Source organism: Papaver somniferum, chromosome 3 (assembly GCF_003573695.1).
Source record: "Papaver somniferum cultivar HN1 chromosome 3, ASM357369v1, whole genome shotgun sequence".
Classification (NCBI taxonomy): Eukaryota; Viridiplantae; Streptophyta; class Magnoliopsida; order Ranunculales; family Papaveraceae; genus Papaver; species Papaver somniferum.
In genome coordinates, this window is record NC_039360.1 from 134,384,660 (window position 1) to 134,410,216 (window position 25,557).

At 34.2% G+C, this 25,557-nt stretch overlaps 1 protein-coding gene and 1 long non-coding RNA gene across 3 annotated transcripts; both read right to left on the reverse strand.

Annotated features, from left to right (window-relative positions):
• Window positions 1-3,478: 3,478 nt before the first annotated feature.
• On the reverse strand, window positions 3,479-5,215 carry LOC113360005 (probable WRKY transcription factor 53). Its single transcript, XM_026603559.1, has 2 exons — window positions 4,761-5,215; window positions 3,479-4,046 (listed from the first exon to the last, which is right to left on the reverse strand). Exons 1-2 carry the CDS (start codon window positions 5,213-5,215, stop codon window positions 3,479-3,481), a joined length of 1,023 nt encoding a protein of 340 aa, XP_026459344.1.
• Window positions 5,216-20,451: 15,236 nt separating this feature from the next.
• On the reverse strand, window positions 20,452-22,553 carry LOC113361655. Of its 2 annotated transcripts, XR_003365253.1 has the most exons (5): window positions 22,458-22,553; window positions 22,264-22,330; window positions 21,952-22,051; window positions 21,424-21,489; window positions 20,452-20,978 (listed from the first exon to the last, which is right to left on the reverse strand). It is a non-coding gene; the product is annotated as an uncharacterized LOC113361655 (long non-coding RNA). The 2 variants fall into 2 exon arrangements; XR_003365252.1 differs by lacking the exon at window positions 22,458-22,553 and having other exon boundaries at window positions 22,264-22,363.
• Between the last annotated feature and the right edge of the window lie 3,004 nt (window positions 22,554-25,557).

Below are 25,557 nucleotides of genomic sequence, written 5' to 3' on the forward strand. Positions count from 1 at the left end.
TGTAATACGTATTCAGACTTATAACAGTTTTCTCAGTAAAAATGATACCACTGTCTTGTATCCAAATCAATAGTATTTCTATATTTCTCTAAATCGATTCGAAACATTCCTAAATAACATCAATGAAACATATCACTGTTCCAGGCTATTGCCGAATGATAAACTTAAATCATGATATTGATTCCGAACAATAAATTGTCCTTAACCGAAATTCATCAAGTATGAAAAAAATTTCATTAAGCTTAGTCATTATATTTCGAGAAATTACCAAGATAAATCTGACTTGAAATTCTTGCATATGCATACTAGTCTCATTAGTTATGCGACATCGTTTCAAATGATAGAAAGTGAATATAACTTGAGATATAGGTGGTTCAGTATTCAATTACCTTTTGTTTATGAATTTCTCCAAAAGCTTCGGTTGATCTTCGCCTTCAAACGGTAGAACACAATGATGACTGTCGTGATCCTGTGTTTCTCAACTACATTTCTATCCTAGTCCGAGACTTAAATAATTGTAGACTATAAATCAAGATATAGTTTTGACAACTAAATTTGACAACAAGCTTGAGATAGTAACACTTGTGAGTTCGACCGAGTAATGCTCTAACACAATTGGTATTTGTCAAATTCGGAAATGAACATTCGTTGCATATCTTAAGGATTATCCAGTTTGGTAATACCTTGTCTTTCACTGAATCCTTAGTCATAAAACTACAGATAGTGGAACTTGTATTCTTACGAATTCATCCGTTGACATACAGTTTAAGTGATTGAGTGGGAAGCCAACTTATTAAGAGATAAGAGTGATCTAATTAGGTGAAACATCTTTTCTTGCCTTCGTTTAAAGTCTTCTTTGGGATCAAGAAGCTTTTAGTAGTACAGATATGGGAAACTAAATCGTATTGTTGTTTTAGTTATTTTGATTAACTGATTTGGTTAAGAACTATCGGTATAGTTATCCTTGATAAATCAAACTTGTTCATTTTATGGTCATTTTCTTCTTATATAAAGCCCCTCAAGTTTGTTTGAGGATTTGACTATTATGTATCTAGTGATTCAAAATATGTAGATAGAACCTTTAATCAATCAACCGTTATGTGTATGTTGATCCATAGTGAAATCAAGTTATTTGTGCAGCGGTTACTTTTAAGATTGAAGACTGAAGTCTTTTCTTTTTCTGCTTTCTGGATCCAATTAAGCATTTTATATTCCAATAGACATAAGACTTGTTTAGGGATCGAATAAATTGTCTAGTTGCTTCTCATTGTTAAGTTGCTTGGATAAAACTTGTTTAATAACATTAATTATTTCGATAATCGATGTCTTGGTTTGATCTTTGACTAAAAGATTTTATATTCCATGAATGGAAGAGCAATTACGCTACTTTATCTTTGATCGAAATCTTGATTTGAGAGATTGATAACTAAGTTGGCTGCCGAAACATATTTAGTCTTTTGCTGTTTTGGGTTACGATCCATGAATGGATTTTATATTCCATGAATGGAAGAGTAGTTACTCTACTTTATCTCTGATCGAAATCTTGATTTGGGAGATTGATAACTGAGTTGGTTGCTAAAACATATTTAGTCTTTTGCTGTTTCAGGTTACGATCCAAAGGAGTTGAGAGCCGAAGTCTTCCCCGCAGGTGAAGCAACTCAAGATAGCGGGATTTGTATAGGGGTAGGCGGAATTGGTTGGTTGCGGAAACATATTCACGTGCGTAAACCGAATTTCTGGTAGGCGTAGGAAATTGAAGGAACTGAGTAACAAAAAGATGTTACTTGGTCTTAACTATACGAAGTTGCGGTAGTCAATTTGTATAGAGGCTTAATTATGATATTATTCATATCTGAACTAAGTCCCGTAGTTTTTCTGCCAATTATTTTTCCTCGTTAATAAAATCTTATGTATCATGCCACTACTTTACTTTCCTTGTTATAGTTATAATTAAGTAATTGCACTTGTACGTTAATCCACTTGGTACGATCACATAGTTAGTATGTCTCGAACTTTGACTATTTACCAAGTTACACCTTGTTGAAGTAGTTCTTTCCCTAGTATATTATTTTGGTAAAATTACAAGGTGTGTCTGTATAGGTTGATGTTGAAAAGATTGTGGTGTACTCGGTACCCTCGTCATTTCACCATTGTTTTAATAAGTAATTATACATTATTAAGCTTTTCGTTCAACGTTGGTTTAAGTTTTAAAAATTTATAGTAAATAAGTACTAAACCAAAAAATTAATTATCTATGTAATTATCATAATTACATTACTTTTAAATATCAATTAACCGTAGTGATATTTTCGTAATTACATAATAGATATACATAACTAAAGGCTTGGTAGGTTTCTCTTCAATATCACCCATGTTATATATAACCCACAAAAAAATTCAATTTATTAAACATAGCCCAAATCATAACCTATACTATACCAACTGAGTCCGTAAGAGATTCATAGTTGTTTAGACGAGTAGAGTCGAGAGAAAACCGATTCAAACATTTAACTAATTCAAACTATTTTTACACTATTATTCGACTTAAAACTTTATAACCCATAATTTTCCTATTTCCCCCCTTTCTTTTTCTTTTTCCTTATACTGAAATATACAAATTAACCCTAGAATTTTTTTTTAAAAACAATTTTGGATAAATATTCAACCAAATCATCTTCAAGGTTTAACCAAGATATATAAAACGAATTAAAAAAATAAAACTAAATCCATTTCACAAGATTTCTCAAGGCAAGTTGAATTAAAGATTCGAAATTTAAGAATGGAAAACCCTAAAGATGAAATCCTTTTTATTTATGGGTTTTTGAGTTTACTTCTTAAATTAGCTCGATTGATTGAAAATATTAGTGAAAAATTCGTATTGTTGAGGTTAATTTATTAAATATAAATTCATTAAAGATAAATAAACAAAATAATCTAAACTTTTTTTAGTGGGTTATTGAGTCACCGATTTCCCAACTCACTGTCTCACTAACCTAGTTTGTGATCTGTGAATAATAAAAAAAGGTCAAATTTAAAATTATAGTTAAATTCTACTGACTAAAGTCGAATGATTATGGATAATAAAAACATGAGCTGTATTTAAAAGAAGCCTAACTAAATATATAATAATTTTGTTTTTGGAAGACATACGACAATAACTAAATAACAGAATAAGGTTGAAATATAAAAGTTCAACTGAGTCAGTTGTGAGCATCATCTAAACAATTGTTTCTTCAAATTTGAAGATGATTCCAACAATTCCTGCATTACGTGAAGGATGAAAATAGAGATAGAGAAGCTAATGGAAGAATTTTTTACACTTCGGACTTCTCCAAATTAGGAGGTACAGATATAGAGAAGGGGTAGTCTCTACAAGTGATCGGGCAACGGTAAAACCACCAAGAAATCAGTGAACCAATGACAGTCACTAGCTGTATAAACTTTTTGTCAATCATATACAACAATGTACGTACCTTGACTAACGACTAAATGGAATGTCTGAGTTAAAATCAACAAAGAAATCCAAACCGAAATCTTGACTTGGAGAACTGATACCGGAAGCCGTAACCGTAGCAAAATCATCATGATCAGATTGTAAATTCTGCAGCTCTCCAAAATTGTTTGTTTGGTAAGGAGAAAAAAAACTGGAATTTGAAGTTGTAGGAGATGCAGAGGGAGGATGAAAACGACTATCCATGGAATGGTTATGCGGCTCCAGTTCCGGTACAACTGTTTTCTTTTCTCTCTTTGAAGAATTTGGATTAGGTGTTGAAGCAGAAGGTAGTGAGAATGAAGTAGATTTGGGTTCTATTAAGGAAATAAAATCCTCTACTTTAACATGACAACCTGTTTTAAAATTCAAAAGAGTTTCTTGTGGATTTTTCAGCTTTTGATCCTCTTTATTTGGGGGCTGGCCTGGTAGTAAATGCGAAACTTGATTACACGTATGCAGTCCTTGATATGTGACGTCAAAGATAGACGGGTCTTCATCCGATCGCTGAACTTGTTTGTTAGATAAACACCCTTGAGCAACTCTATGAGCACATCTGAAATAGGCCCTTAAAAAATAATAAAAAATGAGATATATGGAGAAAGGCTTTCTGGTTTACTCCCACTTTTTAAAGTCAACCAAGCTTTGGCTCTAAAACTTGGCAAGAAAGTTGTTAAAAAAATCTCAACTAGATTTTTTTTTTCTGCTTACCTTGGATGGACGGCTCCAAAAATGTCTTTCTGTCCATATTTCCTCCAACTGTATCCATCATCCAGGGGACCTTGGAGCCCGGAGCGTTCGCAAACGCGTACTTGTTCCTTCCATCTCGGTTGGCATTTTCTATGATCAAAATAATATACACAAAATTGGGTAAAAAGACCAAAATCAATAATTTCTGGGTGAAATGGACAGTTAGATTTTGATACTGTTTAAATGGACAAAAATGTAAAAATAGGCATGATGTAATCAGTTTCATCGTGCCCATTTTCAAATATTTTTTCTTATTTTTAATTTACACAGGATGTATCCAGTTTCATCTTTACTATTTGTTTTTTTGACCATTTCACCCAAACTATTTTTTAATCGTCCATTTGAACCGTGATTTAAAAATATTTGGACAAATGAACCATTTTCCGAATAATATAGGATGAAATTCATGCACAACATTTAATTTCATTGAGATTTTGAATAACAATATATATTATGGGAATACATGCTTAATCACAAATTCCTACCTTTGTTTTGTTCTTTTTGAAGATGATGTGTGTACCTTATTTTAGACTGCTTTCTTACGAGATTTGAGTCATCATGGTTTCCAAGGCTTCCACAGGGGGAACGAGGTGAGTCGGTCGGAATGATAGCCGTCGTTGATGATCCGGTCATTTTAGGTGGATCGCCACCTTGGACACCACTCAACATGGAAAGAGAGTTTTCGCCAGTTTCTAACTTGATTCGGTTCAACTTGGAAAGAGAGGGTTCACCACCTTCTAAGTACTTGATCCCTTTCAACATGGATAGAGAGTTTGCACCATCTTCAAACTTGACCCCATTCAACATGGAAAGTGAGGCTTTATAAGAAGATGTGATTTTTGTCATCAACTCTTTGCCATTAGTAGTAGCGGAAGGGGAATCCATGACATGAGTTTGTAGTTGTTCTACTAGCCCTTTTGCTTGGGTTAGCTCCATCAATGGCCTTTGATCCCAATCATCATCTTTTCTCTCCATGTTCTTAGGAAGTAGATCTGAATAAGGGAATCCAGGTTAGTTTGTGCATAGAGTTCCAAATGTGAAGATGAAAAATTTTCCAAAAAAAGAAAAAAGAAAGTTTAAGGGAATTCTGATTGGATGGTGAAGCATAGAAATGATTGAGGGGAAGAAAGAAAGAAACCGTTTCGAAGGAGAGACAATGAGTTGCAAATATTTATGACTAATATTCGTGATTCCAAAAATAAGTCCTTACAATATGCATTTATATATACACAAATAACATTTACTAAAACCTTCTTCCGCGTTACTTGCTTTTCGATCTGGAATCTAAGTGGGTGGGAGAATCTGTTAAAATGATGTCACATTTCTGGCGTCATTTCCTCCCAAATTGAAATGAACCTTTTTTTTTTTTTTTTTTTTTTAAATTTTTTTAAGCATTCCCACCCAAATTGAAATTGAAATGAACCTATAGTGCTGTGGGGCTGCTAGTGAGTCGTGGACTCGTGAGCATTCCCAAGTTTGATGTCCACGTTGTGAGAAATGAGAATAGAAAAAGTATCCCTCTTTAGGCCAGGCATTATGGTTGGCCATTTTGCCTATAGCTCTAGTATCGCCGGGTAAAAAAACACAAAGTTGGTCAATTAACCCAATAAAGACGATTCCTGCGTGGAAAAGACATGTAAAATTTGATACTGTTTAAATGGACGAGAATGTAAAAATAGCCAGGATGTAAACAATTTCATCCTACCCATTTTCAAATATTTTTTCTTATTTTTATTTTACATTAGGATGCATCTAGTTTCACCCTCGCTATTTTTTAAGTTTAAGCCAGGATGAATCCAGATTCATCCTTGCTATTTTTTCGGTGTCCATTCACCTATATTGACTTTTACTCGTCCATTAGAACCATGTTTTAAAAATATTTGGACAATTAATCCAATTTCTCACAAAAAAGAGGTACATATCATAATGTTCAAATTTCGCCAGCATAATGAGACAAAAATTGAATTTTCGTTCATACAATAGAAAATAGAAGCTCAGCTTCCGTCTTGGTCAAGGCGTTGATCTTGAGCAGCAGTTTCCGTGTTTATGCACACATGAGAACCCGTACTTCTCCTCATTTTTATTCACTTCCTCTTTCGTTCATTCCAACCTTTATCTTTCCCCTTTTGATTTTCAAGGTGTTTTAGGTTGAATTATTGCGTGAAATCAAATGATTTGTTCCATAACCATAGACGGTTTTATTGATTTCAGAAGATGATGAAGTAATCCAACTCTAAAACGAATTCGAATTCTTCATTCCAAAATGATTCCAGAAGCAGCTACTATCCCACATTCTTTTCACCTCTAATTACCTCTAATTGCTTTGTTTTATAAATTGGTTTTTTACTTTCCTTCCAATCCTTGTTACTAAGTTCAGAAACACTCTACATTGATGTAACAACTGGTTAATCCTAAGGAAAAGAAACAGAAGAGTAATGACAAAACTAAGGGGAAGAGAAAAAGACTGGTTAATTCTAGAAGTAAAAAGAGAAGTTTATCAATGGGGATCTCTCTTTGATTGGTTCAAATCTTACAGTTGCAGAGATCTCTTGATAAATTGGAAAGCGGTTTTAGATTTACATTGATGTAATAACTGACATTGAGTTGGGCCATTTGGCACGACCACGTTAATTGGGCTTTAAAGCCTTGTTTATTTTTCTTTTTAATAAAAGGTGAACCAGTTATGTCAAAAAAAAAATAAAAAAAAAATTCAGAAACACTTACATATCTACTGCATACATGTGCATGTGTGGATAAACCAATATCTATCCATTTTTTTTAAATAATATTTTATTTTCATTCGGTTTTTAACTGTTTTATGTCGGTATTATGCAACATAATTTGTCACATTAATTGTGCATCGATTTCATCTTCTCATTTTGCCTATAAAATGAATTTGAATTCTCCATCCCAAAATGAGCCAAGAAGCGGCTATTATCTTGTCTTCTTTTTGCCTTTTCTTGCTTTTTTTGGCGTTGTTTGTTTACTTCCCTTTCAATCAGAGTCATTTTCCATGGCTATTACCTGCGCGCATGTATGAGTCAACCAATTTCTATTGATTTTTGATTTTTGAAAACTCGATATTTTATTTCCTTTTCTTTTTAAAGAAAAAAGTAGATTAACTAAGCACTGCCGTGCTCGGTAAGGTTCAACAGGAGTTGAGGAGGACCAACCATCCAACTACTAGAGATACTCTATTTTCGAGCAAATTACGTCAACTCATCTGCACACTTATTAGCTAAGCTATCGGTGTGCTTAAAACACCAGTTCTCAAATGAATTTAAAAGAAAAATAATGTCTTCAATTATTCCCCTAAGCTCCTACAGAACATCACCATCTAAACCTTAAATTGCTTTGATAAGACTAAGATAGTATGATTCAATAATGATCTTCTTGTATTTCAACTGCAATGCCCACTTCACAAACTCTAAGGGAGCTAAGCAATCCAAGTGCTCAGATCACATTGCTTCATTGAAAGTGGTGCATCTCGATGATAAGTGTGTACCTGCAAAATTCCTGAAAATTAGTCCTTACCCACCAGATTTTGTAACATGACAATAAGATGCATCGATATTGATCTTGATAAAGTTTCTGTGAGGAGGAGTCAACTTAGGTTTCACAAAAACAAACTAGCTTGTTTAGAACTATTTGAAACATAGTTAGAGTTGTTGAGGAAGTTATTTATCGCATGAGTAAACATGCGAGGAGAGAAAATATTATAAAAATAACACGACATCTCTCCTTCCACAGAAACCATCTTATGATGGACATTCTTGCTATCATGGAGATATATGTACTAATTAAACCAAGATGAAATCCACTCTTTTGTATATGATATTTGATAATATGCAAATCTATAGCTTGCACATAACCATATAACTCTAGCATAAGGACAATCACGAAGAATGTGTAGTATAGTCTCAGTTCCATCCTTACACCTACTGCAGATGTTATCTTCTTGTGGCAGTCTTCTGCTTAGTCTTTCTTTTGATGGGAGGAAATCTTTGACGCACTTCCAAACGAATAATTTGATTCTAGGGATGGTATTCAGGATCCATACTTGCTTCCATATATTACTAGAGGAAGAGACATTCCTATGATGACCACTGTAATACTATGGATTATACAAAGCTTAATAGGATGATTTGACTGTAAAACATCCATTTTTTTTTTGTCAAAGTCCACATCAATCTTCCTTCACCATTCAGAGGTATTTTTATTGCTAAGATTTTCTGAATTATAGTTTGATCAAAAACCATGTTAACCAAATTAGCCTTCCAACTCTTATCGCCTGCATCAATGAGCTCAGACACATAAGAATACGATGTAGGACTTGCACTACTAGAACAATGAGGAGGATTATCCATTCTCTTTGTCCATTTATCACTCCAGATAAGTATTTTCATTAATTTCCAACTGACGAAAAACTGAATTTCTATATAAATGTAAACTATGAACTAATGCTCTTCCAAGACCATGTAGAGTCCACCTTTTTAGAGGCATGAAGAGGATTTTTTTTCCGAAGTACTTAGCTTTAAGAGAGGGGGACGATACGCCATATTTAACAGTACATATTCTCCATGCTGACTTTGCGAGCAAGGCATGGTTAAAACACCTTAGGTCCATGAAGTTTAAACCAACATCATCATTAGTCTTACACACATTAGACCAAGCAGTTTAAAAAAAAGGCATTTTCCATCTGGTTTGTTCCACCAAATACATAATTGAATATAAATCATCTTGTTAATAATTTCTTCCGGGAGTTTGAAAAATCTCATTTGGCGAAGAGAAATTGTATTTAACACATTGTTTACCATAACCGATATCCCAGCTTGAGATTGAGATTTTACCTACCATCTAGACAACCTACTCTCCATATTCTCTGTAAAATTATTGAAAAAAAACTTTTTACGTTTTTTGAGGAAGAGAGGGATACCTAGGTACCTTTCATGTGGATTCTTCCTTTTAACTTGAAGCATATGAGTGATGTTAGCAACAACAGATGGGCTTAGATTATTGGCGAAAGAGATAATAGACTTGAAAAAGCGGGGGTCTAATAACCACACCCAATGTTTCTCTTAGCAATATGTATGGAAAAACTCCAATATAATTCCAAGAGAATCAACTAGACAGTCAGACTCAATCAATGGAAATATATACAAGAGTTGTATCTCTGTTTCATAATGTAATAAGCAAATCAAACAGATATAATCCGTGAGCCTGATTATTATGTGAAACAACTTGAACGTTACCAAAGACCAATGTTCAAGTGTCAATCAATATAATCAACAACCAAAGGTTGGATTCTCTAATTGATTGAACTACGCGCAACCTGTGATATATCTATTATATAACAAAATATAATGCGGAAAAGAAATAACACAGAAACCAGAAATTTTGTTAACGAGGAAACCGCGGATGCAGAAAAATCCCGGGACCTAGTCTAGATTTGAAAACCACACTGTATTAAGCCGATACAGACACTAACCTACTCCAAGTTAACTTCGGACTGAAATGTAGTTGAGCCCTAACCAATCTCACACTGATCAATGTACAGTTGCGCTCCTTACATCTCTGAATTCCAGCAGAACTCTACACACTTGATTCCCTTAGCTGATCTCACCCACAACTAAGAGTTGCTACGACCCAAAGTCGAAGACTTGATAAATAAATCTGTCACACACAAAATAGTCTATTGTATAGATAAATCTGTCTCCCATAGATAAACCTATGAGATTTGTTCCATCTTTTGATAAATCAAGGTGAACAGGAATCAATTGATATACTGGACTTATATTCCTGAAGAACAGCCTAGAAATATCAATCACCTCACAGTATTCTTAATCGCATGGTAGCGAAACAAGATATTGTTGAATCACAAACGATGAGACGAAGATGTTTGTGATTACTTTTTATCTTGCCTATCGGAGATTAAATCTCGAGCCAATTTTAGAGAAGATAGTACTCAATACGATAGAAAATGCAAGATCAGGTCACGCAACTACAGAGAAAATAGTTGGGTATGGCTAATCCCAATGAAGTCTTTAAGTCGTTAACCTACAGGGTTTCGTGAAAAACCTAAGGTTTAAAGGAGAATCGACTTTAGTCGCAACTAGTATCACACAGGAGGTGTGGGGATTAGGTTTCCCAGTTGCTAGATTTCTCCTTTATATAGTCTTCAAATAAGGGTTTGAAATCAATGTTACCTTGGTAACAAAGCATTCAATATTCACCGTTATATGAAAGCCTGATTAGACTCAAGCTAATATCTTTCAATCGTTAGATCGAACTTAGCTTGTTACACACAAATGAAATGTACCTTCATTCAGATATGAGTAACCGTACCTGAACGTGTGCACCTTGTTGGCTCAACAATAGTTAACTGAAGTTAGCCATATGAACAATTTCATATCGACCTTATTCATCTTAACCATAACTAGTTCAAATGACTCAAATGAAACTAGTTCTAGAGTTGTTCAATTGTTTATATTATCATAGAAGCATACGAGACACAATTGAAGCAAAATCGATTTTGATTCGCTCGAATCAAGTCATGAACATAATAGCCACGGTTTTCAAAAGATTGCATTCCTTATTATATAAATGTATTAGTTCATGAACAAACCGATTTTAGAACATCATCCACTTAGGTATGCATACGGGTACGCATACCTAAGTAGCCGGAGCAAGTTTGGGTTTCGCCAGTACGTGAATTGGTACGCATACCATCCAAACTCAGCAGAAAATTCCGTACCTGAACCTTACGCTAGTACGCGTACCGGTACGCATACCAGGTTCCCGGAATTCACAAACAAACCAGTACGCATACGGGTATGCATACCATGTTTCCCGGACATGGATTACATATATGCAAGTACGCATGCTATGCTTAAGTCCAATTGTTCTAAATTCTCATTTCAACCATTGAAACATTCTTGGAAGACGGGAATAGATGTCTCACACAAACTATTAGCTTCAAAGCAATTTTCAAGTGATCGAATCATCAATACGAAACATTCCGAGTCTACATCAAATGACTGTCTCACACAAATCATGTAAGATATTACCAGGTGATTTTCACATGATCATTTTTTGACTTTCGTCAAGAATATAAGATGAACTTGTTTAAAGATAAATCTTACCAACACATATTTCGAGAAATATGTAAGCGAGTTAAACTCAGCTCGAAATATCAAATGTGTATAATCGAAGTCTATATAGCTATACGACTTTTGTCTCAAATAGGGATATAGAGTAGATAGACTCTTGAGTGATAGATGGGTTCAAGTCTCCACATACCTTTTGTTGATGAAGTTCCAGAAGCTCCCCGTAGTAGTTCTTCGTTTTCAATCGATAAACGCCCTGAAGTATAATGCTCAACTACACTTTCTATCCTAATCCAAGACTTAGCTATAGGTAGACTAGAAATCAAGACTTATATTTTTGGCAACTAAACTTGATAACAAGCTTGAGATAGCAACGCTTGCGAGTTCGACCGAGCAGTGCTCTAACAAGACTTCTAGTAGTTTAAGAGCTAGCTGAAGCTGAATCGACTGATTGAAGAATAACTTATAATTTTTTTTATATTATCTAGGTTTGCATTAAAAATATTAAGCATACATATGCAAAAAGCAAATGATTTTTAGGAGGTGCTCTTTGCAATACTTGGCTACCACAATTGCTCTCAAGAATGCTTGCATAGCAATAATAAAAAGATACGAAGAAATTGGATCTCCTTACTGCATGCCTCTTGTTGTATGAGAAAAATATTTCATGGTTGGCCATTGAGAAGCACATAAATTTCAGTAGTGGATATACACTGAAATACTAGTGAACACCATTAGTCCGAGAAACCCATTCTCTTTATAACCTCTATAATAAAGCTCCACTCTAATTTTTGTCGAATATCTTCGATATATCTAGTTTTAGTGCCAAATGACTATCTCCTTTCTTATTTCTCTTAAGAGTATAGACATTCTCATGTGCAAGAGAAATGTTATCCGTGAGTCTTCCTTGTACGTAAGCAGATTGTAGAGGAGATATTACTTTGTTGAGGAGATGCTTCATTCTTCTGGCCATAAGATTGAAAATAAGGGTATAAGATACGTTGCACAATGCAATGGGTATTTAGTCATCCAGAGACTTGGAGTTTTACTTTAGGCACCAACATATTTCTTGTCTGATTAATTTTCTTGCTGATGAAGCCACTTCTGAAGAAATATTGTATCTTACTAATTGTATTCTTCTTAACCATATCATATGGTTTGAAACAAGCACGTAAATAGTGGCATGAAATTTTTGATCATATGATGATTTCTAGTGTTTCTAAAATTAATGAATATGACAAGTGTGTTTACACCAAACTCGTCAAGGATTCCTGTGCAATTGTATGTTGATAATATGCTCAGACTTGGTACAAACATGGATGTTATTAACTATGCTAAGAGACTGTTGAATGTAAAATTTGACATGAAAGACTTAGGCCCCGCTGATGTAATATGTGTGAAGATTAGAAAAAGTTCTAATGGCTACAGTTTGATTCAATCTCATTGTGTTGAATCTATACTTAAGAAATATAATCAGTTTAATAATATACCTGCTTGTAGTCCATATGAATTTTTTTTGTAATCTCAAGAAGAACAAGGGTGAGGGAGTTAACCAACTTCAATACTCTCGTGTTATAGGAAGTCTGGTGTATTTGATATATTGTACGAGACTTGACATTGTTTATCCTGGGAGTAGGTTAAACAAGTATACCTTTAATCTTGGGCATATGCACTGGGATGCACTTATTAAATTTGTTAAGGTACTTAAAGTAGACTACGACCTTTTGTTTGAATTATAAAGGTATCCTGCCATCCTTGAGGGATTTTGCATGCAAATTGGATAATAGACTCAGAGGAGTCTAAGTCTAAGAGTGGATATGTATTCACTCTAGCAGGTGCGTCTGTATCGTGGAAATCTTCTAAACAGACATGTGTAACTCTTTCCAATATGAAATCAGAGTTTATTGTGTTAGATAAAGCAGGAGAGGAAGCTAAATGGCTAAGATGCATTTTAGAAGACATTCCTCTCTGGCATAGGCCTATGCCATCTATATCTATTCATTGTGGTAGTTAATCTGCTATATCTAAAGCTAAGAACATTGTTTATATCAGGAAGTCTATACATATTTGTAGAAGACACAATTCTTTGAAACAACTAATCTCGGTAGGCGGTATTTCCATTTATTGAGATCCAAGGAAAATATGGCAGACCCTTTCACGAAAGGTTTGTCTAAAGAGATAGTTAGTGTTGCATCGAGGAGGATCAAACTTAATCTCATGAAATAAAATTACCATGAAGAATAAGAATTTCATCTTACAAATATTAAAAAAAAAGAACTATTATACAAAACTCATTCTAAAAAATAAATGTGCAATAATTAAGTGAAAAAATATAAGTCATTGCAAGGAAAATAAAAATTGTAACTGTTTAGTCAACTATAAATTAGACCAAGTTTTGGAATGTAGTCAACTATAAATTAGAACATGTCACGAGGGATTGGAATATGTCATAAATCTTACGAGTTTTGGAATGTAGGATTAGTGTTTTTTTTTCCTTCTATTTATACGGACTTAATTGAAACTTAGCTAGCTCAGCTGGTCATCCCCATTTCTAAAAGGTTGATGCGCTCCAGGAGGTCCCAGGTTTGAGTCCCCGATGGCGCAATATTGCAGTATTTGACATAGAAGGTAGAGTTAGCTTGCCTCCTTGCGACATAGTCAGTCCCACTATCCGCTTCGGATCCCTTGGTTGGTTCCTTATGAGGCTCGCTGGTAGACTAGCATGACAACCTGTTCAATTAATGTAGTAGTACGCCGTTGGAGCTTAGCTTGTTAGGCTTCCAATTAGTTTCATGTAATATTCGTTGCCGTCATTGTTGTTATTATTATAATCATTTTGATTTTTATTTCTTAAAATAAAAAGAACAAAGTCTTTGAAAATATAACCTATTCTGGAAAGACTTTATTCAAGCCCTTTATAGTATTTTTTAACATAAAGTCCCTGGAAATTCGTCAAAGCAATACATCACTGATTTCAAAATCAAATCCAAAAACAGAGAATGTCAAAGACTTTTAGAAATTTTCTATCCAATAAGAGTAACTCTTAGAGATTTTCAGAAGTTCCTATTGACTAACAAGGGATTCAGAATTTCTTTATAATAATTTCTTGTAAATCCAAGTTCACTAATCTACTATTAGATTAAGAAATTATCTTGATTTTCCAGATATTTTATGTATTTTCGTGTTTGAACCTTTGTCCCATTTGTAAGACAACTAGCCCTTAACCCGTGCCTTAACGGCACGGCCATGATGTTGGTTCATTTTTAATATATTGTATAATTGTGTCCTGAATACTTATCAACTCCTTATGATTTAATATGAGTTTGTCATAAAAATAGTTGGGATTTTCCTCTCTTTTTTTCTTATTTTTTTCCTTTAATATTTTACCGCCAGAGATTTGCTCAAACGAAAGAAATATAATCTTAACTTCCAGACACTTTTTTATTTAGGTTCATTGCTTATAATGAGATAATGCTCTACATGAACATGAAAGTTTAATTTTCTTTTGAAATATGTCATCAGCAGCGTCAGTGAAATCAACAAATTAATATCATCCATAAAAGTCTCCCCATGCTCCTATTTCGCTCCAGCTGACTCATCTATCATGGTCATGTTGTCGATCCTCCAAATAGGCAAAGAATAATATTTTTTTGCATGGAACGGTGATACAAACTCTCCAATGTGACATGATTTTCCTGTAATTTTTCAACATCCATTAGATGACAATGTTTAAAATGTGTACCCATTACATTTTCGAAGGGACTGTATATATGCGAACCTCTGCCATTAAATCTTCAACAAAGTATTGTGCCCAGCAGTTCGTCTTAACGAAGGCTTTGGTAACTTCAAAAGTCTTGGACATTTTGTCACTTCTATATGTTCCTACCTTCACTTGGAATACAATCTGGCGACACATTACCTCATAAAGAACCTTGAACACATATTGTACTCCCTGATCCTATTTCAAATTAATAGGTTGTCAATAGATCCTTTACCAAAAGTTGACATCTTCTACGTTGAATATTTATAAAAAAAATTTATGGTATTGTGTATCGTTGCTTTCTAAGATTGTAGTTTTCAAAATTGGCCTCTTCAAGTCCCATGACTTTCTAAGTTTATATATCCTGTTTGTTTTTAACATTTTAGTTAGCCATATTATGTTTGTTACTAACTTTAAACTTGATGTCATCTTCTACTGTGAACTTTATGTGATTTCAGAATCGAAATAGTTATGCCTCTTTCATTCCTATCAAGTAATCCGTTGTATATCCCAATAATTCTTCTACAACAATTCCTTTCTTTTGCCGTTTCCGGACCATCAGCATCCATTATTGTCAAACGCAATCTGTCCAATTTTTGTTGATGTTATGTATTTGCAATGTTTATTTTTCTTAAATAAATAGATTGTGGAAAAACTAAAATAAAAAAGAACATAAGTCTTACATCACGTCTAAGTTACCATATCCAAAATACTCCGGACACTGCTTCTGGCCTTAAGGGTGATTTCTATGCTTGCGGAAATCCTGGACATATGGCGCTTCACTGTAGAAACCGTAAGGATCTTAAAAAGAAAAATAATGTTAATTTGATTGAAAACAACAAAGATGAATTTTCTGGCACGGTGTCTGAAGTAAATTTGGTAACAAATGTGAGAGACTGGTGGGTAGACTCTGGTGCTACCAAACATGTCGGTGGAAACAGAGATATGTTCACCTCTCATAATAAGGTAGGGGAAGGCGAGAAACTCTATATGTGTAACTCATCTGCAGCTTCGGGTAGGAAAAATCAAAGTTGGGCTCAAGCTCACTTCTGGCAAGACTCTCACTTTGAATGAAGCTCTTCATGTTCCGTACATCTGCAAAAATCTTGTTTCTTGTGGTGTTTTAGATGATAAGGGTTTTAAAATTGTAATAGAATATGGGAAATGTGTTGTAACTAAGGAAACTATATTTATTTAGATGATAAGGGTTTTAAAATTGTAATAGAATATGGGAAATGTGTTGTAACTAAGGAAATTATATTTATTTCCTTCATTAATTTGACAGTACATGCAACACCAATCATTTGCGAAGTGATCTATTTGCGCAAGTGTGGTCAATGTATCCCTTAACTGTAATAATAATAACAACACGTCGGTTTTTTTCAAGGCGTCCAGTTGTAAATGGTATGAATCTAATAGATTTGAATTGTACCTCAATCTTAGATATCACCTTCTTCTCACATAACATAGCAATTGAGGAAAGAAAAATCTTGACCACGCTTTACATAGGCAGAGTTAGACAAACTATGTTTTGCAATTGTCTTACGTGGAAATTATTATTAATCCATATTTTAATCGGCTCCTATCGAAGCCGATCTAATTAGTCCTATAGAAAGTTAATCTTAAAATTTTGACCTTATTTCTTGACCAAAATATTGAACTATTCTCAGTCATGTTCTGCTTTGTGTGATCTACCCATATGTATCTACTATACATTCTAACCCAGTAAATGAAACCTATACATATTGATCCGTAATTTGATATTGTTGATTTGTAATCAAGAGGTCGCATGATTTGAGAATGTAAAATATAAAAAATATTCTATAAACATCGGAGGAAAAATTTAGATTTATGATTTAGAGTTTTTTATGATGATTTTGATGAACAAACATAATTTTCAAACAAATATTTTAGAATGTAAATATATTTTCCAGGTCAATAAGGTTTTATATCGGGAATTGAGTGAAAGTACGTTGTTGTCTTTTTAGGTAGTTGTGGCGAAACAACTCGACATTATGGTCTTTCAGGAAAAAGAATGTAATAGTACTTGAGAGAGCGATAATGTTCTCTTACGCGGGTTCACCAATTGCCTTTATATAATACGGATACCGTTTCGGTAATCCAACAATCATGATCATATTGTCTTATACGTTCCGGTATCATCCTCGAAATATTTAGTTTTTGTCCTTATCAATCATGCTAAAAACAACCAATTACATCTTTCACAATACAATGTTGCATGTTTTGTGAAGATTTTTTTTTTTACTTGGTCAATAAAACTCACTAAAAAGCAAAAACTATTATTATCCACTACTATTACCAACACCCACCACCATAAAAACCATTTGCCGCCACTATTTCTTCCACCAATAGTAATGTTACCGCCTCCACCATTCACAAACACCGGCCACCGTTAGAATTAATATAGTTTTTGGTAAAATTATGTATTTATGTCAGATTATTAAAGGGACATTTATGATAGAAATTTAATTAATCATTATGAACAATCAATGAGACACTAATTAATAAAATATTTAAAAATGGTTAAGTTGAACAAACCCCAACGGTAAATTTATCTTTTCCAAGGACAAATCCTGACCACTCTTTATATAGACAAATCGATAATAAATAATTTCATATGTTCTGATCTGGATTCGTATCGTTCGTTTAGTTATTACTTAACATGGCAATTGATTGCACCAATTTTTTAAAATGGACATGTGTTTTATCAAGTTTATTTTAACATTAGAATGATCAACCACGTGTCATACTTTATAATATAACGTTACATATTGACGTTACGAAATTAGCATAATATGTTTTTGTTCACCAATACCTGCCACCACCATAAAACCATATGAATCCATTTTTTTTATCCACCACCACCTAGTGGAAGAGCCAAGGATTGACTATCCTGGCTCTAACCCCTTAAATTTTTAATAACTACATAAATGTTTTAGTTTATTTTATAAATAATACTTTGTCCACATATATTTATGGTTTAGTCCACCAAAGTTTACATGTTTTTTTTTAAAGTAGGCCTCCTCAATGTCAATTTTTGACTCCACCACTGCCACCATCACTGCCGCCCACCCCATGTAGGTTGTTGGACGCAACTCTAATTTTCAATTACAAATGCCATGTATGAGGTTTAGATTGAACAAAATATCGTCAATTGATTAGTTTCATTATTATTTTTTTCCGTGTATATATATATTTTTTTTGTATTGCAATCAATTTTATTTTAACATTAAAAAACCATGATTTATACGATATAGTACTAAAGATAACAAGGGTACCATTTGGGTGATCCAACTACGATCATGAAACTATTGTCTTGTATGATATCATCCCTGAAATATATGGTACCTTCATTTATCAAAAGTGTTAAAAAAACCAACCACATCTTCCACACTACGATGTTATCGATGTTGTAACGACAACATAAAATTAATACTGTCCATCACTACTCACCAGCACTCACCGTCACTACTTCTTCCACCAAAAATCAGGGGCGGAGCCAGGATTTTGAGGAAAGAGGGAGAAAAAATTCTTGGCAAGTTGGATACATGTGAAAAATGGACTTTGTATCCCATTTTACGATAAAAGAACAAAAATAAATATAATTGTGCTTGGCTCCGCCCTTAACCACCACTAATCTTTCGGCGTCCACCTCTTCTACTACTCATTGTTGCCAAAAATGTCCATTGATATTATTTATCAATATTACTTATTAATAGAAATAAATATTATAATTAATTAAGAAAACATTTATAATTAAAAAATGATTAGTCATTTATTATGAGAAATTAGTGAAACACTAAGTAAAGAACACTTTATAATGAATAGATTATTTATTATGTGCAATTAGTGAAACACTAATTATTAAAACAATTATGATGAACAAACCACCACCGTTAATTTATCTTTTCTATTAATTCCAACCAAGGTGGAACACTGGTTAGAGCCCACTCTTATGACACAATAGGTCATGAGTTTGAACCTCTCCGTTACAATTTTTGAAAATCCATATCTTGACTTGATTATTCATTTTTCATTCATAATATTAGAGTTAATGCCACGCGTGCGAGTTGTAGGGGGTGGTCAGGAGAACCACAACCCTTGATTTATCTTTGTCTGGACAAAATCCTGACCACCACTAACACAGACAAACTTAGCCTAGCTTTGTTTTGTACTAATGATTATCTATGTATAATAAACTAGAATATAACCCGTGCCGTAACGGCCCGGACTGTGTTGTTGTTCGTACCGAATTATGTTATCTTTTGAATTTATTAGTCAAAATACATATTTTAGTAACTTTTTTCTGATAAACAATGACAGGCTTTGGCTCTTTAGAGACCTGCCATTAGAATGATTTATATTTGAAACATATATTTTTCTCGTCCCTCTAACAATTTTGATCTCCACACTGTTTCTTGAGTCCTAGAATATGACGTTTGATAGTAGCAAATATCCTTCGATCTTATCAAATTTACTTGTCGATGAGATGTGTTTTTCATTAATGGTTTCATTAGTAAAATAATTATGAATTTGATCTTGTTCAATTAATTTCTTAAATTGTTTTTTATTTGATTTTAATTTTTTTCAATAGATTACCGGTCAGTTAATTTAATGACATTTTTCATCTTATTTAATGTTATTATTGATGAAACTGAAATTTTCACTTGTAATGATCCTTCACCAATTTTGGCTATTTTTTTTTCTTAATGAAAATCGGAAGTTTCCCTAATATTTCATGGGAAACTTAGTGCGAGCAAAAAACTAATTTTATGCTAATTATACTTAACGTTATCATAATAGAAAACTGGAAGTTTATCAATAATTTGATTTTGCTTAAACTTATTAAGGTAAAAATTATAGTTTTCATAATATTTATTCTAACCAGAGATAAAAGATTTTTTTTTTTTAGGATCTTGATACAAAAAGAATAGTATGCTTAAAAAAGCAAAAAGAATAGTAAAAATTAATTTGTGGAAACATAAAATTTTTCATGATGGGCAAGAAAAAGCCCATAGACATTTCTTTTGTGGAAACATCCCATAGACATTTCATTTTTTTTATTGTGCTTCCGCATGTTTGCGACGCCCTTAACATACTTTCTCGGTTTCTCCTGACCTTTGGATCTCTACTTACTGGATTCTTTGTCCTAATCACCCACCGTTCTCTTTCAACGCTCTCTGATAGACTTCGAATGTTTTTCGTGAAATTTCACCATATAACCACAATAATACGAACAATTCACGACAGCATGAAGTTATCAACAGAAGCGCATAAAAATTAAAACAGTACCCAACTTCCTAAACTCTGGTTAGTCCCAAAATAGTTATCTGAATTTTGTTTAATCCATTCAAGGTACAACACAATGTATGGTTTGGAACTTTAAAATTTACATTGTATCTTGATTATTGCTGCTAGTGCACAGATTATGAACACCATTAGCAGCAATTGAGATTGTTTACATCCGCACCAACATGTCCACTTGCCACCACCACTAATAGAACCCATTGACAGCAAAAAGACCTGCACCGACATCACCCTCCACCAAAAAAAAAAAAAAAGAATCACTTGTTTGAACTCTTTGTGGCACAAAATCGTGTTTTTTTTTCCTTTCTTTTTGCAGATCATAATGCTGGCATGAGAAGAGAAAGAGCACTGCTTTGCGTTTCCTTTATTTTTGTTAATGATTGTTCAATTAGTTCTTTATCAGTGCTAATGATTCTGGAGTCCCCGAGTCCATGATCGTGCTGCCATACACCGTTCTAACCAACTCCATCCCACCGAGGAATGGTTGGTCCATAAACATTGGGTTGATTAAGCGTGCATGAAGAGTTCTTTGCAACATCATTTACTGCAAAACAATCGAGGGAAAATTTCAGAACTTTAAAGTCGTGGCTAAATTTTAAAGGACAATGATATGTTAGTACACACTGAAGGTCCATAGCAAGTAAAACCTAGCTAGTTGTTGGTTACTTATATCTTAGGTTTCAGATTACAAATGTTCGATATTACATGAATGGTCGATATAAAAGCAAATAAATGGTCGATAATGACAAACAGATTGTTTCATAACCAAGCAAACAATAACTAAGACCAAAGAAATGAAATGGTTGAATTAACAATTTGTTAGGGCACATGATTCTTTAAGTGTGTTACCAGTAAGTACACTATCTATTAGTCTCTGTGAAGTTTAAAAAGGGAAGAGACAGCTTCAAACCATCTCTACCATCTCTAAAAGAACGACAAATAAGCCGGTAAGTTAGATATAATTTCTTAGAAGTGTTGGTCTTACTTACACTGCCATCGATCATTAACACTTACATCCCTGAACTTATGAATGGGAAATCAAAACAGACTCCAGCCTGCAAGTGGGAAAAATAACCAATTGAACGGTATATCAAAATTGACTCAAATCTGACTAAAAAACTTCTTCTAAGCACACCATTAAGGTAAAGGGGAAAAACCTTGAGGACACGAAGACCTGTAAAAAGACTGGAATATTGCTTATAAAATGAGCATGCAAAGATCAAAAAGACATACTGAAAAGCGGTCACATACATTTTAAGTCATTCATTTCAGAACCGTAAGACTACCTTCCTACACCACATTGTTCATTATATACACATTACAATTGACCAATGAGTAAACTAAATCGTAAACACAGCAAAAGGGACCGAAAAGAAAAGACAATTTCATTATCGTCAGCATACAATGCGTTAAACACATATTGGCCTTGTGTGACATACACTGAGATATTAATCGCGACTTAAAATAATATTTGAGCTCTCTGCAGGGAGGTGGTAACAAAGTGTTGATCACATCACCTGGTAAAAGTGGCAGTCCCATCTAGAAATCTCGATGATTTCTTTTTCAACTTCAGAAAGCAATCAAAACTTGATAATTCGCATATACCTTCAAAATCAACTTAAGAAAACACCAGAAATAAAACACAAAAAGTTCTTAAAAGCATGTTAGAGCTTCAACAAAAATACCCAGTAAACAATAAAATATCGTATGAAAAGGTGAAAAACAAAATCAAATCAACCCGCATAGATGACTGAAACATGCGTGCCAGAGGCACCATGAATCCAGTGAAGCCGAACAATAATTTAGAATTAGAAAATTGTGAGTCATACCTGAGATTTGCGTCTGCGAAGAAGAGAAGCGGCTTAGTTCTTTGGTTTATATAACCCACTAATTGAGCTTTAATTTCACAGAAACGTTTCACATTGTCAGTGAGAAGAAAAGAAACGGTTTTCATTAACTCGGTAGAATTAATGTAATAAAATTTACCGAGAGAAGGGGGAGTGAGGAGGATTGAATTACTCACAGACGTTCAATATGGCGTAGAATGGGGATACAATTTGAGCCACGATTTGTCTCCTTTACTTTGTTACACTTTCAGAGCAGTGGGAGCCATAGATCGGTTAAGATAGTCTGTTTAAGAACCGTCGGATTGTTCAAAAACCATTTGTTTTTGTAAGATAGATAAGAGCATGTAGAGAAAAACACTCTTTGAATTGGATTTTCGCCTATTTATTCTACAAAAATTCAAAAGTCTGCCTTTATATGGGGATTGAGGGAGCAGTATAACCAAGTGAAGGTTCATTTGATCAAATGAAGTTTAAGCAAAGACATTAGCTAAAAATGTTGTTGCCAAGAAACATGAAGGAGTTTGGATAGGAAATATTCCTAGTTTTATTATCTCGGACTTTCATAATGATTTAGGAGGTATGGCTGCACCAACATTGGTTGCTGGTGAACTATTTTTTTTTTCCTTTTATGCAAACTTATCGAAAAAAAAGAAAAAGAAAGAAGAGAAAAGGAGGGAGGGAGTAATATAAACTGTGAAGTCAGCGCCAAATGGAATATTCACGGTAGTAGTAAAAAGTCTTTGGGAAAAGAAAAGAACTAATTGCATGGTCTGGATTTCAGGATGCTATATCAATTTGGTCATAATCATTTAGTTGAATGATTAATTTAAAATAACATGTATTTTGTTAACTTGTATACCCGTATACATGTTAAGATTCATTAAAACAACTATTTTTTGCATTGGAAACAATATATGTTTATTTATTGCATTGAAAACAATGATTCGAAAAAGATTTTTATTTTTCATACAAGAAAAATCAATTTCTAGTAGAATAAGACAAGAAAATACAATTTCCAATGAAATAAAATAACTTTTTGTTAAATCTTAATATGTATATGGGTATACAAGATAACAAAGCGAAACAACATATACTTTTATAGAAAACATGATTTGATTCCTTTTACATTCATTGTAGTGTTAATTAAGTGTATATAATGTATGATTAAAGTCAGAATGTCTACATTTGTATATAGTTGGGTGCCCACGATGTTGTTGTATATTCTAAAATAATACTAATAACTTCAATTATGGTTAATTAGTCTATGAATCGAACTGCTACCTAAGTCTTATTTTGTTTGTGGTTGCTTTGCCAGATATTAAAAGCAAATTTAACTAGTTTTGAACAATAAAGTAATTAAATAAGACGTGGAAGGGAAGGAATGGTAGTGTCTGGTGCTCGTCTCACAAATTGCATGTACACGCATATTACGTGGACATGTACTATTTTATACAACAGCTTTCAGTACTGTCCCTGTGACTGTCACATCTCCAAATGCTCCAAGCAATTTTTTTCGCGACAGTATAACCCGATAATATAGTGGTTCAATGATCTTTTATTACCCACTCGTATTTCAGCCTTATAAGTTTGCACCTATGCAAACAACCAACTATGTTCTGAGTATGTAACAGAAGACTTACTTAGATTTTCTCTACCAAACAATGTAGGCCATACTACAAAGAGGTTCGTGCCATGTTTATGCTTCACAAAAATTGGGGAATATTATCGAATGAACAGTAAACCAAAGTCAAACGCATAGGCCAACAAACTCACTTTTATTAGCTTAAGGGGAAGATACAAAACTCGTCCAACCAATGGACTTACAAGTTTATTCTCCAAGCCTCACAGAGTTCAGTCTCTACTGCAAATGTGGTTCCTCAACACTTGAACTATTGAACAAATTCATGTGTAAGGGTTCTCTGGCTATTTATAACGCCAAGAACCAGGGACAATCCGTATGCAACTCTCTTGCACGCCCCATGAACAACCACCTGTCCATGGGAAGTTCCCTAACCGCCAGACTTATTTTTTAACTGCTAGCTTTGGTGCTGGCTTGCACAATGGCGCCACACCTGTCTCAAACGGTTAGGTCATGCCAAACTTGGTTATAAAGCCACTTTATAACCGTCTCTAACTTGCTCCTTCACTTTGGCATGCGTGTGATGCACATATACTCAAAACTGACAGCTTGAACTCAAGTCCGACAATCATTCTGCGTCACTGAACTTTGGCCCTGCCAATGTTCGATAGTGATTGCGTTGTTCTATAATGATTGCTCTGTTCTACAATGATTATGCTTCACTCTTGGCCTACGCCAAGTGCTCGACAATGATTGCGCTTCATCTAACATGCACTTCTGCCAAGTATCCGACAATGGTTGCGCTTCATTTAACTCGCTACGCACTTAGCTCATTTGGATGCCAACATCCAAATATCATGCCAACTAAGTCTTGACTTGCTTAATTTAACTTCATGCTTCTTATGCATCACTTGTATCTCTTTTAGTGAGCAATTATCACCAATGGGGCATTTGGAAACATCATTGTTTCATATGCATCGTCCATGTCTTGGCCAGTGCTTGGAACGATGCCAAAGTCATGCCATGACTTTGCATTTCATCATTTACTCTTCTCTTGAGCTGGGCTAACCCTGAATAAGGATATGCAACACTATCGCATCGTATTGCATTTGCTAAGTAGCCTTTCTTGTCTCAGCCATGTTGGCGCTACACTGTCGGCATGTGCAGCTCCATCTGCCAGGATACATTCTCAGTAACGCGCAACTGTTGCGCTTAACTGTTGGTCCATGGCATAGACTTCCCACACCCAATCCATTCAACGTCCTCGTTGAGTCAACATCATTCCAGTCTCTACTGAACTTTCCTTGGACTCGTACGCATCTGAGCCACTCTAAAAAATCATCAACTTTGTTTGGCCTTTACCCTTGCCAAATCTTCTCTGCCTAGTACTTTATGCCGCCACTTAGTTTCTTTTCCTTGTCATTAAACCTATGAATTCCAGCATCATTGTCGCATCGTCGACTATGCTTCAATCTCCATTTCACTCACATCTTAACACCCAAATGCTATTGCGAATTGTTGCCATGCACTTTCAGAACTCTTCTGAAATTCGGCAGTACTCTCCTTTAGGTAAACCCTAAACTAACTTTCCACTTCCGATTGCATCTGCATCACAAATCTTTGTTCCAAGCCATTCCGTGCCTAAGTGTGCACGCCAACAACCAACATATCACCCTGATATGCATAACTTAGCTTAC